This window comes from Lactuca saligna, chromosome 5 (assembly GCF_052625555.1).
Source record: "Lactuca saligna cultivar CGN05327 chromosome 5, ASM5262555v1, whole genome shotgun sequence".
Classification (NCBI taxonomy): domain Eukaryota; kingdom Viridiplantae; phylum Streptophyta; class Magnoliopsida; order Asterales; family Asteraceae; genus Lactuca; species Lactuca saligna.
In genome coordinates, this window is record NC_136421.1 from 254,823,558 (window position 1) to 254,840,374 (window position 16,817).

The 16,817-nt window shown below is 34.2% G+C and overlaps 1 protein-coding gene, 1 long non-coding RNA gene and 1 pseudogene across 2 annotated transcripts; 1 reads left to right on the plus strand and 2 right to left on the minus strand.

The window, feature by feature from the left end:
- Positions 1 to 9,893: 9,893 nt before the first annotated feature.
- Positions 9,894 to 10,352, minus strand: LOC145046536 (secreted RxLR effector protein 161 pseudogene; annotated as a pseudogene).
- A 36-nt stretch (positions 10,353 to 10,388) lies between these two features.
- LOC145046537 (uncharacterized) lies at positions 10,389 to 11,822 on the minus strand. Its single transcript, XM_078994824.1, has 4 exons — positions 11,526 to 11,822; positions 11,288 to 11,467; positions 10,951 to 11,050; positions 10,389 to 10,552 (listed from the first exon to the last, which is right to left on the minus strand). The coding sequence occupies exons 1-4, from the start codon at positions 11,820 to 11,822 to the stop codon at positions 10,389 to 10,391; spliced, it is 741 nt and encodes a 246-aa protein (XP_078850950.1).
- A 1,333-nt stretch (positions 11,823 to 13,155) lies between these two features.
- On the plus strand, positions 13,156 to 16,123 carry LOC144998405 (uncharacterized). The gene is made up of 4 exons (XR_013660306.1): positions 13,156 to 13,659; positions 13,744 to 13,871; positions 15,337 to 15,481; positions 15,676 to 16,123. It is a non-coding gene; the product is annotated as an uncharacterized LOC144998405 (long non-coding RNA).
- The last annotated feature ends 694 nt before the right edge of the window (positions 16,124 to 16,817 follow it).

Below are 16,817 nucleotides of genomic sequence, written 5' to 3' on the forward strand. Positions count from 1 at the left end.
GAATCAGAACCAGAACCTCCTTCCTAAGTGCTCATCACCAAACTGAAATACAACATGCAAATGATTAGAACATACCCAAGAACCCTCCTCCCACAAACATCTTAGATTCTCCAAGACTTTCCCCGATTCGATTATGGATCCTATGCTTTCAATAGTACGGACCTAATACTACCTGCCACACCTATCCATACTTTCCTCAAGAATCATGCAGAATCTTGTAAGTTGCATTTTCAAACCGATGCATCAAAAACACACTAAACAGTGCAACTAAACCCACTGAAGCACTTCCTAGGCTCTCATAGGTTCCCGACCTCAACTCACGTTCAGCTGCTGAAAGGCTCCTACCAATGTCAAATAACTACCTCATGAATACAATCACATGCAATAGAGATATGATAATTCTTCGAGTAAAAGACTCAACCCTAGAACGGTTGGACTCAGACAAGAGCTGCGCAATAGGATCCGAGCCATCACTCTTAGATTATGTAACTCGTGCCACATGTGACTTAGCATATACACTTAGAAGTCAATTCACATCACTAAGAGTCCCACAAAGCACAAAGCAAGCATCATTCAGGCAATGTATTATCTAACCATCATACATTATCAAGCCATTCTATCCACTTATCTGAAAACCATACTAGCATGCAATTCTAAAAGCTCATACAATTAGGAATATAAAAGGCATCTCTCCTATCATAAAATCCTGAGTTGATCCTTAGCCCTAATCTAGCATATAATTCACATAATCATATCATATATCGTAGTAAACGTGTATAGGTATTCTGGGAACCACTTACTTGAGCTCGGCTAATTGCACGCATCACACCCCTTTCTTTTATTAGAAACCCATTTTTAATAAAACATTTATTTTATGAAATTTTTACCAAGCCCTCAGTTTGAGTCCAAGAATACCCGAGAGTATGCCTGAATCCCTCAAACTAAGGCTCTAAAACCAACTTGTAACGTCCCGAAAATCACAGGATAAAATTTTCATTTTAAATATAATAATAACAATCATTTATCCTTTATTCAAACATTTAGAAGTATTTCACATAAAAACAATTATCAAAGTACATTCCCAGAATCACAAGTTGCAGAAAACACGGGTGTATGCGCTGCGATCAAGCTAGACCCTTCCCTTTCGAACCATACATAACATACGAGTCATACATATCAACATGCAATAGGAGGTTCTATGTGTCAAACCATAGTCTTGCCATTATGTCGCAAGCCATATCATGGTCTTTCTTTCCAGGTCGGAGTCCAAAACCTTAGGTCTTACATACAAGTGCCAGGAGCCACCTCCTAGTCTTCCATGAAAGCATCACAAAGACAGTTAGCATAAATTCTACCATTACCTATCTAATTAACTGGCATAGTTCAAACTTTGGTCTTGCATACAAATTTCTAGGAGTCACCTCATGGTCTTTCATACAAATGATAAGGGCCACACCTGGTCTTCCTAGTATACATAAACCAAAAAGGTCGGCATTGTTCCTTTGACCCAGAGTAGAATGAGGAGACTCACCTCGACAGTTGAACCCACAAATAAATCTCTAACTGTTGATCTTGCTAGAAATCTCGCGCTATCAAACAAATAACACCTAATTAACAATTGGGTTCCAAACCAAATCCAACAATCCAAATATAGGGTAAAAAGATCATTTTAGCCCTCACCTAGTTTAGTTCAAGATTAAGGCCCAAACTCCCAATCACAAAGGCCCACAAACCAAAATCATCCAAACTACACTTATGGCCTAATTTTCTAAATTAGGCCCAAACCCTTACATGGGCCTTACACTAACACCCCGCTCCCGCGTTCAACTTAAGGAGAGAAAAGAAAGGAAATGGGTAGAAATGAGAGGAAAGTAAGAGAGATTGATGCTCCTGAGTTTCATTAAAGGAAGGAAGTGGAAGAAAATGGAAGGATCACTTTCCCTCCTAACTTTCCTTCTGGTTTGAGAGGATTTGAAAAGAAAGAATAAAATGTTTAACTGTCCTTCCATTTCTCTCCAACTCGGGAGCACAAAAGACAATTTTTATTCCTTTCTTTTCTCTTCTTTTCTCTCATTACTTTCTTTTCTCACCTCTTCTTTTCTTTACTTCAACTCGGGAGCAGGGTGTAAAGCCCACTAACTTTTCCTTAATCCAAAGCACTTGTTCTCAGATGGCCCAACAATGCTCCAAGCATCCAAAACCAAAAGATAAACCAAACCCAAAATAGCACGACAAGGCCCAATAAGGCCCAACTATCCAAATTGGACCTAAATCCATCATGGACCTATCCCGAGAAGGACCAATATTCTAAAAGGCTCAAATTATCGAATGGTCAACCCTAGTCAACTCTTGGTCAATGGTCAAATGTCCAAAAAGGTCAACAATTCAATAGAACTCAACGTGGCTAAGTACACCTCGCATACTCAGCTAGTACGCCCAGCATACACCCTTTGGGGCCAATACGCGCAACGTACTCCTCTGAACCCCAACCACTCCAAAAAGCACTTAATCACTTAAGTCCTTACTCCAAACTCTCAGATCTGATTCCTATAAATGAATTATCACGTAAAGTTGGCAACTTTACTTGTATACATTGCTTAATTGGACTTTAGAGCTCAAAAGGCCTTAATGATGGGTCTTAAAACATGCATGAGTCCCAATAAACCATAAAGATCACATTTTTATGCCTTTGGGACATCTAAAACGTACAAATCCACAAGATTAAACCTCTTAAACAACCTTAGCTCGCAAGGACCACCAAAAGTGGCTAAAATAACCATAAACAACCCTAAGAGAAGATCTATGAAATGAGCAGACAAGATCAAAACTTTTTACCTTCAATAAATTGCAAAAGATGAGAAACTTCTGGATCTACAATCTCCCCTCCAAATGATGATTCTCCAACAAGATTTAAACTCTTCAAAGTGCACAAACATACTCCAAGATTCTTCACAATGGCTTAAAAGCTCCAAGATAAATGTTAGGGGTCAACTATTAGGGTTTAATAGGCTTAGAGGCTGATAGAAGACAATGCTCATGAAGGAATTGAGGTTTAAATAGGGCCAAGGACCGAAAATTAGGGTTGTATGGCTGAAGGGAGTACTCCCCGCGTACCCCTTAGTACACCTGGAGGAATCAAAGACCACTCGCAACCACTTTACTTGCTATGCCCCACATACACATCTAGTACATCCCACATACTAGATGGCCCTCCAAAACTCAGAAACTTCACTCGAACCTAGATCCTTCGTCCTAATCCGTTTCCAACAAACTTTATATCCACATAAAGGTGACGAGAAACCCTACATTTCTATCAACTCACCCTCGCCTCAAAACTTCCCGAACAAGAATCCAACATTCATAAAGGACCGAGTTAACAAATTATAATTATACCCTTGGGCTCCGAAACACCATTGAACACTCGGGTCAGTTAGACTATAGCACCCACGTCCAAAAAGGGCCAAATCATTTCTTCCCCAAGGTCCTAAGCCTAATGATAACTGATGATCGGGCCACAACCCCGAATAATGTAGCAATTTGAAACCGAGTGTTATATATATATATATATATACATATATATATATATATATATATATATATATATATATATATATATATATATAAACCAAAGTGCATGAACAATTTAGTCTCAAAATTACATATAATTAAAAAGTTGTCTAATTCACCTTAGTTCTCTATCTCAGTTTAGTTCTCAAATGATCTTGTCTTATGTATAAGCAAGTTCAATAGAGAACTATATTTATAGAAAGGAACCAGAGAGAATTAGAAAACTTTTTATCCACATTAAATTTTGACATCAAATTTTATATATACATTAAGTATGTCTCATCTAAGAGAATTGTAGAAAAATAGAAATATATATTTACATGTAAATTACATATCTACTCCTCTTGCTTAAGTATGTATCATGGACCCCAGGCTAATTCATAGTGAAGTAGTTCTTCAACACTATTAATTGTCAATTTCTGCAGCCTACATCATCTGAATATCTTATCTCTAATAGAACTTGCATATGGACATTCTTCTAGAATGTGATCAATACACTCTATTCTACCAATACATTAACTATAAATGGTAAAATTTACCTATATACCCCTCTTGCTTAATGCATTAGTAGAAGGAATTATTCCTTATATAATTCTCAATATGAAACATAATACGTTGCTCAGGATCTCCTTACACCATTTAATTATGGATCCTCTATAGGTATCATGAAGTTGTTGATCGATTTTACATTTGAGAGAATATATATATATATATATATATATATATATATATATATATATATATATATATATATATATATATATATATATATATATAGTATATTTACCGTCTAGGATCAGTTTGCAACACCATTAATTGATCAAATCCAGTTTCAAGATGTATTGATAGTAGGTCACATGTCAAAGAGTCACGTTCTGAGCATAAACCATTAGTTTCAAGGCATGTTTTCCAGTTTCGGAAGTTCTTAATTGCTGATATTTTATCCGCCATAGTGCATCTTTTGCAAGAATCCAACTTGAAAAGAGAATGCATCTAGGGCTTTCACATTCTTCACTCCTAAAAATCTTATGAATGCAAATTTCTTCCTATGATAATCATGTTTCCTCTATGTAGACGATAATCATTTGTCAATATCTAATAAATGCTCTTCTCGACTCATCTTATGAATGCAAAATTCTAGGGCTTTCACATCCTTCACTCTTATAAATTTTATGAATGCAAAATTCTTCCGATGATAATCCTTTTTCCTCTATGTGTGGTTATATATGATTATTGATAATAAAATGTTTTTTTTCTAATTATAACTAATTAAGAAGTATTCTTCAAATTTTTTATTTTTCTTGTTGACACATTGAATATCCTTAAGGAAAAAAATTAAATTCAAATTAATTCATTCTTAAAGAAATTGACAACGTATACAATAATCATTAATCCATTTATCATTATTCATAAATACCAAAATGAGCCAAGGTAATCGATAAAGTTATTCAAAGTTCAATTATGAAAACAACCTTTTTTTGAAAAATACGAAGGCAATGTTGCCCACTAAGACGTTCACATGTCCATTGGAGTAATAATTTTCTTCAAATCCCGTCTTCTGTGGCGTTGATTATTGCAACCTTACCGTATTTTTAAATTTCACATGATTACCCTTCAGTTCAGACCACCAAGGCACCTACAAGAATTTCAACTCTCATTCCAAAGTCAAGCAACACTTTTTCGGTTTTTCCAATCACCGTGACAACTCTCTTTAAGGGGTGATTGGTTAAGTTTATGATTTTTCATAAACATTTTTCAACTTATAGCTTATAACTTCTAAGCTAATAAGTTATAGGGAACTTACTTATAGATTTTGGTTTATTTTCTGTATGATACATTAATACATTGATAAGCAGTGACGAAACCAGAAATTTTTGTAAGAGGTAGCACAAAAAAATCCGGATAAAAGATAGTAGGATAATTTTTTATTAAAAAAAATACTAATTCATTAAATATAACAAACTGGCACAAAAGTCTTACATTTTAAAATTATCTCCTCGCTATCCATTTATTGAAAGTAATTCATCACTTGTTCCATCATAAAATCCATAAATACTTCTTTTTCTACACTAAACATTGTTCATAAAATCATAACCCATTTTCTTACGTAACTTGGTCTTAAAGAGTTTCATTGTGGAAAAACATCTTTTAATGTTTGTGGTTGCAAAAGGTAAAACAAAGTCAACTTTAATAACCTAAAAACCAAAAAAAAAAAACGATATCCCTCAATTTCCACCAGCAAATAACCAGCAAGGTCCGCATATAAGAAAATATTACAATTAATATAAATTATTTGAAAAAAAACACATACATCTTAAATAAAGTTTTATAGTGTAGTATTTTATGTATATAATTTAATGGGGATTTGGTTATATGGTAAATTGCATATTTGAATACATGATAATAATTCAAGAAAAAAGAACAAGTTGGTATTGCAGCCTTATCGCAGTGAACTAAAAGAATTTAATATTATTATATACATTAAGCTAACAAAGGGAAATGGCCGTGTGACTAATTAAGGGATGCGCTATAAGTACACTCGTTGGTTTTGGGTTCATAGATAAGGAAAAGGAATCAAATTACATTTGGCCTTTAAATTGTCTAAAGCCATAATCGACATATATGATAGTTCATGTGTGATCGTCACTAACAGAGAGATAGCATTGATGAATGCATGTAAAAAAGTATTCTCATCGGTCATTCAGATACTTTGTAGAAGGCACATATCTCAAGTATATTTACTAATTGTAGAGTACGTTACACGATAGATCAAGAGTGGAATTCTTTTTTAAGAGACTGGGAAACTTTAGTCAATTCATCAACAGTGGCAACATATTTGAGAAATTATGCAAAACTTGAATCAAAAGCGACAAATACTATTTTATTTTATATATTAATATATATAATAATAAGCTAACCATTTACTTTTTAATTAGGTGTTCTCGATTATCTCAATCGAGTCTGGTTGGATAAATATAAAGAAAATTTTGTATCTGCTTGGATTAACCAAGTTTTAAACTTTCACAACCACAGCAACAATAGAGTTGAGAGCCAAGCACGCGAAGTTGAAAAAATTCTTGCAAACACAACATGCTACCTTAGATAAAAAAAAATTATCGAATAGAAAAGGTAGTGGAATCGCAACACACTATGATAAAATATATTTTAGAAATAAATCGAACTAAGTTGATGCGTCGATATAACATACCCCATTTTAAAGGTTTGTGTAGAAATGTTTCACACCATGCATTGGAAAAAATTAGAAAAGAGTTGGACCGACCTGACGCACATAAAATAATTGAGGACGATTGTGGTTGCCAATTGCGTCGTAGTTATGGGTTACCTTGTGCCCACGAAATTGCAATTTACTTATATGCAAACCAACCAATACCATTACCGTCTATTGATAAATTTTGATGTAAGCTTGATTTAATCAATTTCAAAGTTAATGATGATATTAATTTTCGTTTCAAAGAGGGTGTGGAATTATTAAAAGAAAGATACGTTGAACAGTTAAATGAACGGAAATATAGTAATGTCAGAAAATTGTGAGACATATTTTCACCATCAACAACTACAGTTATTGATCCATGTACTATTTTCTTTAATATATTAATTTGTATAATGAAATGCTAAAAAATTACTTGTTTATTCAGATGTTCATAAAAATACTTGTGGACATCCACGATTGAGCAAACAAAAGTCCAAAAATGTAGGTCATAACACCCCACCTATACCAAACTCCACCCTTACCAATACTCGTAGATGTAGTTTTTCTACGAATAGAACAGACAAAATGGATACTAGTGACCTTGACTTAAATCGGGAACCAGAGAGGCATAGCACGTACTCGTTTCGCGAACATTCAATGTCCAATTCATACTTTAACCAAGATCAACCATCTTATACTTCAATCCCACTAATAAATGAAATTTCACATCAATTCCATCCATACGCCAGGAACATTACAAATGTCAAAAGAGATGGAAATTGTAGATTTCAGTCTATAGCAGTTGCTCTTGGTCGTATTGAACATGATTGGCTTCAAATTAGGTACGATCTATACAACGAGTTATTATCATACTATCAAGAGTATGCTATGATTTATGATGATGTTCATTTTTTAAACCGCATAAGTCACTCGTTGAATTACTTTGGATCGGGTTTTGCGGTATCGGAGTATTGGTTGATTATGTCAGATATTGCTATACTCAATGCTAACAGATACGGTGTTATCATTATTTATCTAAGCAAACAAGGTTCTTCAACGTGGTTCCCACATCGATATGGCCCGCAAGACATACCAAACCCAGCATATGTCGTTATCGCCCACATTCACCCCAACCATCATGTAATGGTTGATTTATAAGGAGCATATCCAATGCCTGATGTTTTGTCCAGGCTTCTCCGTACATACACATCAGAACATTCGGCTGCATGGAAAACATTGTATAGTGCTCGACTAAATGTTTTCAATATGTATAATGCACTACATAATACACAACTGTAATTTCGATTTTATATAGTCGTTTGAATTTATAATGTCTGATTTGTAAAATGTTGTTTGAAGTTTATAATAATAACAGTAATAATATAAATATTAAATATAAATAATATTTAAAAATTGATTTTATATAGCCGTTTGATTTTATAATGTCGTCCGAATTTTAAAATTTTATGTGAAATTTATAACAATAACAATAATAATAATAATAATAATAATAATAATAATAATAATAATAATAATAATAATAATAATAATATATAAATTAAAAAAGAATTAACAAATAAAAATATCGTCCGAATTTCAAAATTTTATACGAAATTTATAATAATAATAATAATAATAATAATAATAATAATAATAATAAAGAATTAAAAACAACTAAAAAAAAACAACAAAAAGACAAAAGATCAAATGGAGGGGGGGGGGGGGGGGGGGGGGGTTGAGATTGGAAGAGGAGGAGAGGTACTTATAGAAAAATCCCTAATTAATTCTTCTAGTAATTGCATGTTGTAATACAAGCTGATTCATTAGAAATAAGAAGTCCAATATTTTTAACTCGTGTGGAAAGAAAATGAGGGGTAGCAGCAATATGTTAGTTCCGCCACTGTTGATAAGTTTTTTCTATCCGAACACTATTTTTAACTTATACCGGTATGGAACCGGTAATAAGCTAAAAATGAGCTTAAATAAGTTTAGCCAAACACCCTCTAATTATACGTGATTGGATTCTAAGTCCTTAAGTTCTTATCATGATTTTTTTTTAAATGATGAAGGATGTACAAGTGTTGATGTGTGGCTTGATTATGTCCGCACTAATAGGAATAAAAGTATGATGACACCAACGACAAATTTGTCGAAGTAATCCGTAGTTCGGAATTGGACAAAATTCGCACACAACATGTAAAATGGGCCGATTAAGAGAACTCATCGTTTCGACATGACATGTGGTGTTTTCGGTCATTCGGGATTGTTTAAGGGCTACTAGATGCATTTTTTCGGTTTTTTATTTATTTCAACAACTTTTTATCTTGAATTTTGATTTACATAATTAATTGGGGATCTTTTCCTAATCAATTTCTCTTAAGGTTAAGGATGAAATTTTATCTTGTCCTCCTTAAGCATTTCGTTTTCATTGTTTGACGGTTTTTTTTATTATCAATTAAGAATCCAATTTTAAAGTTATATTTTTTTTGTTTGAATTCCTCTTTGTTGTATTGAGAGAGAGAAAGAGAGAGAGAAAGTAAGAGAGAGAGAGAGAAAGAGAGAGAGAGAAAGCTCATCTTAAAGATCAGAATATGCAAACACAATTATATTAACCAAAATAGCTCTTTGATTATTGTAAGAAAAATACTCAAAACTCACGGTGTTTAAAATATTTCTCAATGATCATAACTCGACCTAAAACAATGTATATATAATCCTAATTACCGACTTGTAATTAGTTCACAACTAGGAAACTAGAAACCGACTTGAACATAGTTTCCTAAAAACTAGGTTGCTATTGCTTGGTCTCCAAGTCCTACTCGACTGAGGATTCCAACAATCACCTCCGAATCTCTAAGTCCTTCTAGAGAATTCTTCAACCCCGATCAAGCTCCGCATTTCCTTGAACTTGGTTCGAGCTAGTGGTTTTGTAAGAATATCCGCCCTTTGTTCTTCACCAGGAATGTACTCCACCTCCACTTGTTCCTTTTTGGCGCAATTATGAATGAAGTGAAACCTTGTGTGAATGTGTTTCCTTCACAAGATTCTTTTTTAGTTCGATAGCCGACTTGTTATCAACTTTAAGAATCACTTTATCTTGCGCTTTGTTTATGATTTATCGAAGCAAATCTTGAAGTCGTATTGCTTGACATGCGGTCGTTGTGGCTGCCATGAATTCTTCCTCGCAAGATGATAAAGCAACAATATCTTGCTTTTGTGAACACCATGTAATTGGAGATGACCCATAGTAGAAAATGTGACCGGTTGTGCTTCTTCCGTCATCCGGGTCAACATTGTGACTACTATCACTATAACCAATAAGCTGCCTTTGTCCCATCCTTTCATATTTGATTTTGTATCCTGTTGTTCCTCGTAAGTACCTTAGAATGTGTTTGATTGCAACTCCATGTGATTTTCTTGGACTTTGCATGTATCGACTAACAACTCCAATCACATATGTCATATCGGGTCTTGTTTGCAAGAGATATCTAAGACATCCTACCAACTTTCGATATTGTGTCGGCTCGATTTCGAGTTCATCTTCGGCCTTTGACAATTTATTTCCTGGTTCCATTGGAATGTGGGTTGGATTACAGTCATGTAATCCGGCTTATTTTAGAATGTGTTGAGCATATGCTTCTTCATTTATAGTAATCCCCGATTGTTCTTGGTTAACTTCAATGTCAAGGTAGTAAGTCAATCTTCCAAGATCCGACATCTCAAAGTTCTTGGACATCTCTAATTTGAACCTCTTGATCATGCTCAAATTTGTACCTGTGACAAATAAATCATCAACATAAATTGCTAAAATTAGCAAGCTAGATCATTCACTTTTCCGGTACACCGATGGTTCTTTCATGCACTTTTGAAATTTCATACTCTTCAAAATCCCATCAAGCTTCGTATTCCATGCTCAAGGTGCTTGTCTTAAACCATATAGTGCTTTGTAAGGCGATATACTTTATATTCGTTATCTTTCTTTATATAGCCTTCCGGTTGCGATACGTAAACGGTTTCCTTTAATTCTCCATGTAAGAATTTTGTTTTAATATCCAAGTAGTGAAGCTCCCACCCATGAATAGTTGCTAAGGCTATAAGAAACCGAATGGTTTCAATTCGAGCTACTGGGGCAAATACTTCTTGAAAATCAATACTGGGTTGTTATACGTAACCTTTAGCAACCAACATTGCCTTGTTTTTATTAATGGTATCATCTGCAATTTTTTTCAATTTGAACACCCACTTGAGTCCAATTGGCTTCACACCCATAAGCTTGTTTACAAGAGTCCAAGTATTATTTTTGTTTATTGAATTGATTTCCGCATCCATGGCCTTGACCCACTCTGGTTCTTTTTTCGCTTCTTCAACCGATACCGACTTTTCATTGGTTGTTAGAAGGTGTTCTTCGAGATTATCAAGATCAAGCTCATAATCTTGAAATCATCTTGGAGGTACTCTTGTTCTTGAGGGTCTTTGATTTTCAGCTCCTTGTTGAACATTATTATTTACCAGACTTGGTTGTTCATTATCTTGTACTTCCGCTCCGTCTCCAATCTCACGATCTGATTCAATTGGATCATTGTTTACATCGTTTCCTTGGTTGTTGTCTGCATTGTCTCTCGAATAGTCCCATGGTATTGTGAATGAGCCCGATTCTTCATTGTTGGTTCCTACTTCTTTAATCCAATCCTACCCTGTGGTTTCATCAAAAATAACATCTTGACTCACGATTATTTTTTTGTGTTACCTGGTTAAATAATCGATAAGCTTTCGTACCCGGTTTGGAACCAACATGCACTAGTGGTCTTGATCTTGCATCCAACATCTTTAGATTATCCGGTTCAACTTTTGCATGTGCTATACACCCAAATATTCGAACATTTTCTAAATTCGGTTTTCTTTTATACAACTTTTCGTATGGAGTTGTATCACCAAGGAATCTTGTGTAAACTCGACCGATTAGATTTTTAGAGTGATTTACCACTTCTCCCCATAAGTAGTTTGGAACATGCATTGCCTTCATTATACTTCGTGTCATGTCCATTAGTGTTCGGTTTCTTCGTTCCACAATTTGGTTTAGTTGTGGAGGGTATAAGGTGGCGTTTGACTCCGTTTTGGTCATAAAAAGAATTAAACTCAAGAGAAGTAAACTCACCGCTTCGATCACTTCTAAACACTTTCAAAGGCTTTCCAACTTCATTATCCACCAAAGCTTTGAATTTTTGAAGTGTGCAAATGTCTCACTCTTTTCTTTTATAAGATAAATCCACATTAATCGTGAAAAATCATCAATTAGTGTAAAAATATACCGATTTTGACCCTTGGTTGCCGACGTGATCGGACCGCACAAATCACCGTGAACTAGTTCCAATGGTTGTTTTGCTTTGTATGATGTCATAGTCAGAAATAACTTTATTGTTTGCTTGCCAACCAAGCAAGACTCACACAATTGATTCTCATGATCAAATTGAGGCAACCCTTTGCCTAAACCCTTCTTGGACATCTTTTTCATTGACTCGAAATTGATGTGCCCAAGTCTTGCATGCTATCATCACACATCTTCACTTAGTCTCGAATGAAGGCAAATCGGAACTCTAATTTGTAATTTTATTTTATAAAGGCGGTTTGGAGTTCTTTGTACTTTCATTAGTAAGCAATTATCAGAATCGTGCATGGTCAAATAGTTATCTCTCATTCGAATATCACACCCGGCTTCGGTTGTTTGTCCGAGACTAATAATATTGTTCTTGAGATCCGGTATGTAGTAAATCTCCGTCATCAGCCTTTGTTGACCCCTTTTGCCTTGGAAAAGTATAACACCTTTTCCCTTGATTTTTACACATGAATTATCTCCGAATTTAACCCTCCTGGTTATACCTTTCATCAAGCTCGGAGAAAAATGACCAGTGTCCCGTCATGTGATTACTCGCCCCATTATCCAAAAACCACACATCGTTGTCATGTGAGTCGTATCGAGACGGTATCACCTTCTCTTCACTTAAAAACACGGTCTCGTGTAAAAATACGGCCTCGTCGGTATCGTCATATTCAACAAAATTACTTTCTTGTAATTTTTTGATTCGGTCCGGACATTAAGACGCGAAGTGGCCTAGCTTATCGCACCAGTAACAAATAATTTTGGACCGGTCTTTTTTATTTTTATTTTTTTGATTAGGGTCATAACTAGAATTGGGCTTGTTGTTGGATTGATGATTATTGGACCCAATGTTGTTGTTAGGCCTGCCTCCTTGGGCCTGTTTTGCTTTAGACCCAGAGCCTAATCCATTTGACATATTAGACCCACAAGATCCGAATCCGGATCCACTTGACATATTAAACCCGTGTGCTTTGTTCCCAGTCGCACCAGTCATGTGAGCCTTCATTGTTTTCCCCTTTCTTATCCAGTTTCGATTCAAAGTTCCACCATGCTCGACGAACAGAGCTTGATCTTTCTCACCACCATAAGATTCTTCTTCTCTGATCCTCTCTTCATACGCCTTCATCCTGCCGACTACATCATCAAAATTGGTATTATTTAGGTCTAGAATCTGTTCGATTGATGCTACAATATTAATGAATTTTTGTGGAAATGACTTAAGGAAGTTCTTTACAAGCTTGGATTCGTCGATTACAGATCCTAATGCCACCGATTTTGAAGAAATTCTGGATAGTTTTCGGGAGAAACTGTCGAGCGTCTCTAATTCGTTCATCCTAAGTCGATCGAACTCGACACTTAGGGTTTGAAGATGGGCCTCCTTCACTCGATCAGCCCCAATGTATCGAGCCTTGATTGCACACCAAAGCGTCTTCGAAGACTCGACATCACCAATTTGCATTATCAAGCTTTCTAGAATTGCCTGATAAAGCAACCCCATAACAAGGTAATTTTTCTCCTCGTTCTTGTCTGTTCCTAGATCGATCACTGTCCAAGCCTTGTGAATTCTAAGCACCACCTTCATACGCAGGGCCTAGACAGTTTAATTTGTTGGTATGAGCATTGGACAGACAACAGAATTCGCTTCGACCTCCTTCACCCTCACTGGAGCTTCTCATTCACCCCTTGTATCATACATGTTGACCGACTCGTCAACAGGTAAGATTTCGATTTCAAAGCCTTCTGGTCTTGGCTCTGATACCAATTAAAGATCATAATATGTAAACACAATTATATTAACCAAAATAGCTCTTTGATTATTGTGAGAAAATCATTCAAAACTCACGATGTTTACAATGTTTCTTAATGATCATAACTCGACCTAAAACAATATATATAATCCTAATTACCGACTTGTAATTAGATCACAATTAGGAAACTAGATACCGACTTGAACATAGTTTCCTAAAAACTAGGTTGCTATTGTTTGGTCTCCAAATCCTACTCGACTTAGGATTCCAACACATCTCTCTTTTTTCTCCCTCAATCTCTCTCTCTCTCTCTCCCTCTTTTCTTCTACTTGTGAAAACCACACCACAAGGATATTGTGCTAATCTGGTTAGCTTCACGCCATAAAATATACTTATCGGCCTTATGGATATGACATTTCATAATCTCAAAACGACATTAATTAATTCCCTATTGAATTATTTACACGGACATTTCAATTCTATCTTTATATTGTTTTAGTTCGATAAATCATTTTATAATGTAATTTTTTTGTAATAAAAATAAATCAGTTATAAATAGCATTATTTTGTTACATAATAAAAATCAATTTGTAACAAGTTATATATAATAACGTGAAACGATTTGTTGTTTTTGTTATGAAAGTTTAATACATATGATAAAAATGAAAAGTAACATATTTCTATCTTTTTTAAGAAAACATGTTAATAAACGCAGAACAATTTAAATAAATCATCTCTATTTATTTCTTTGTAAATAATAGATACAATCTATATTGAAACTTTATCGAAAAAATGTCATAATTGTAATATTGTTTTGATAACAAATAGTTATATTCTTACTCAAACAAACGGAACATTTTATATTATAGTTTGATTTTTTCTTCTTAAATAATTTAAAATTGAAAATGTTGCAATATTTTCATCTTAAAATACCGTATGATTAACTTTGTACTAATTTTTTAAATTCATTATAGGCCGTGACAACTAAGAATTTTGATAAAGATACAAAAATAATAGAATTCAAAATAGTTTTTGCATAAAATTACGCTCAACAAATCAAGTAACACCACATCATATAAAATTATATGCATTACTTATATTTCAAACAATACATATGATATAAAAGTATGAATATTAATATCACTAGTCAATAATTCATAAAAATAAATAAATAAAATTTATCACACAAATCAAAACATAACTTCATCATAATAAATCAACTTCAACAAAATTTCGTACTTCTAAAAAGCAACCAAAAGTATACTCTAAAAATATAAATAGTTATTATAAATAAAACGAAATATATTTTGGGATCGTTTGATATGTTTTTTTATTGAGTCTAGTAACATGTTGGGTTGGGTCTGACTCAATCAAATTCAAACTGTTTGTGTGTTTGATACCACAACTAAAGGGATGTTTGTTTTTTTGTGTAGATCTGCGCATCCACTTTTGTTTGGGCCGTACAGACAACGCACAGACATATGTCATCGCAAAGTGTTTATTTTTTTGAAGTACGTAGATCAAAAAACATCTGCTCGAGGCCTTCCTGGCGCATATATGGGCCACTGTATTCAAAAGGTATTTACGCCTCATTTTAACCTAAACCAAAAAAAAAAAAAAAAAAAAAAAATCCTCTATTGTTTTCATTTTTCCGCTGCCTATCTTTTTAGCTAAAATGTCTTTTTTATGTTTATGACATGAAATTAAGTTTGAAAAATTAGTTTATTTCTGTACCTGTAGACGTTAAAAAATAAACATACTTCTTATTGCAGACTGCAGACATTTGGTCTACCTCTTCTGCTGCAAAGACTTGCAGATAGACCTAGCAAACGTATCGTGTCGTGTCAAAACATTAAACGGGTTAAGAGTGTTTGACCCTAACCCGACCCGTTTAATTATCGTGTCGTGTCGTGTTAACCCGTTTATTTTTGTGTCGATTTCGTGTTGGGTTTCGGGTTAACGTTTAAACCTTATATATATCTTGTATGATGTCGGGTTGAAACATTTTAAATATTGAAAAGTAAGAGTCATGGAGGGAAAAAAAATGAAAAAGTGAAATGCAGGAGTTGTGAGGTGGAACGGAAAAAAATTATACTAGTAAGTTTAGAAAACAAAATGGAAAGAGTTAAGAGTTAGGAAGCAAATGAGATAAGTAGTGAAAATGAGTAAAGTTAAGTCATTTTGAAAGTTTGAATTTTACTGTTAATTCTTGAATTTGGGCCGCCACAAATGTATAATATTGAAAATATTTATAAAAATATGATATACATATATATATATATATATATATATATATATATATATATATATATATAAAATTAAACGGGTCATCTTCGAGTTGAAAATCTTGACCCTAACCCTATCCGTTTAATTATTGTGTCGTGTCGTGTCAACTCGTGTACATAACGGGTCAAAATCTCTGACCCTAACCCACTAACTCCGTGTCGGGTTTGTGTCGGGTTGTCGTGTCATGCCAGATTTTGCCAGATCTACTTGCAGATATGATCTGCATACTGTAGATATTTTGACTTCAAAAAAACAAACAACATCTAAAAATCATGTTTTAATCTTATAGTTTTTATATGTCTTTTACTAGATTTGATTAGAGATTAACTATTACTCAGTTTAATCTGACTCCATTAACAGCTATAAAACAAACCTCTTAAAACAATAAAAAAATATTATTAGGTTTAAAACTTCAATAAACCAATCTCAAAATAGTGAAATCAAATACGTGATTGTGGCTGTGCGACACAAGAAAAATAGAGAGGGCCAATTTCAAAATTCCAACTTAAACAGCCCAAGAGTGATGAGCCCAACATACATATTCTAATCGAGAGCCATTGTGGGCTTTCTGCAACACACAACTTAAAAGTCAGCATGGAATCATGGATACAACCTTGACAGTTGGGTG

Bases quoted from the DNA above. Each gene is read 5' to 3' on its own strand.
- LOC145046537 (XM_078994824.1), bottom strand. From the start codon at position 11,822: ATGGACATGACACGAAGTATAATGAAGGCAATGCATGTTCCAAACTAC. The intron at 11,468-11,525 runs GTAACACAAAAA...ACCACAGGGTAG, and splicing joins CTTATCGATTATTTAACCAG to GATTGGATTAAAGAAGTAGG. The intron at 10,553-10,950 runs GTTACGTATAAC...TATTTGTCACAG, and splicing joins GGCAATGTTGGTTGCTAAAG to GTACAAATTTGAGCATGATC.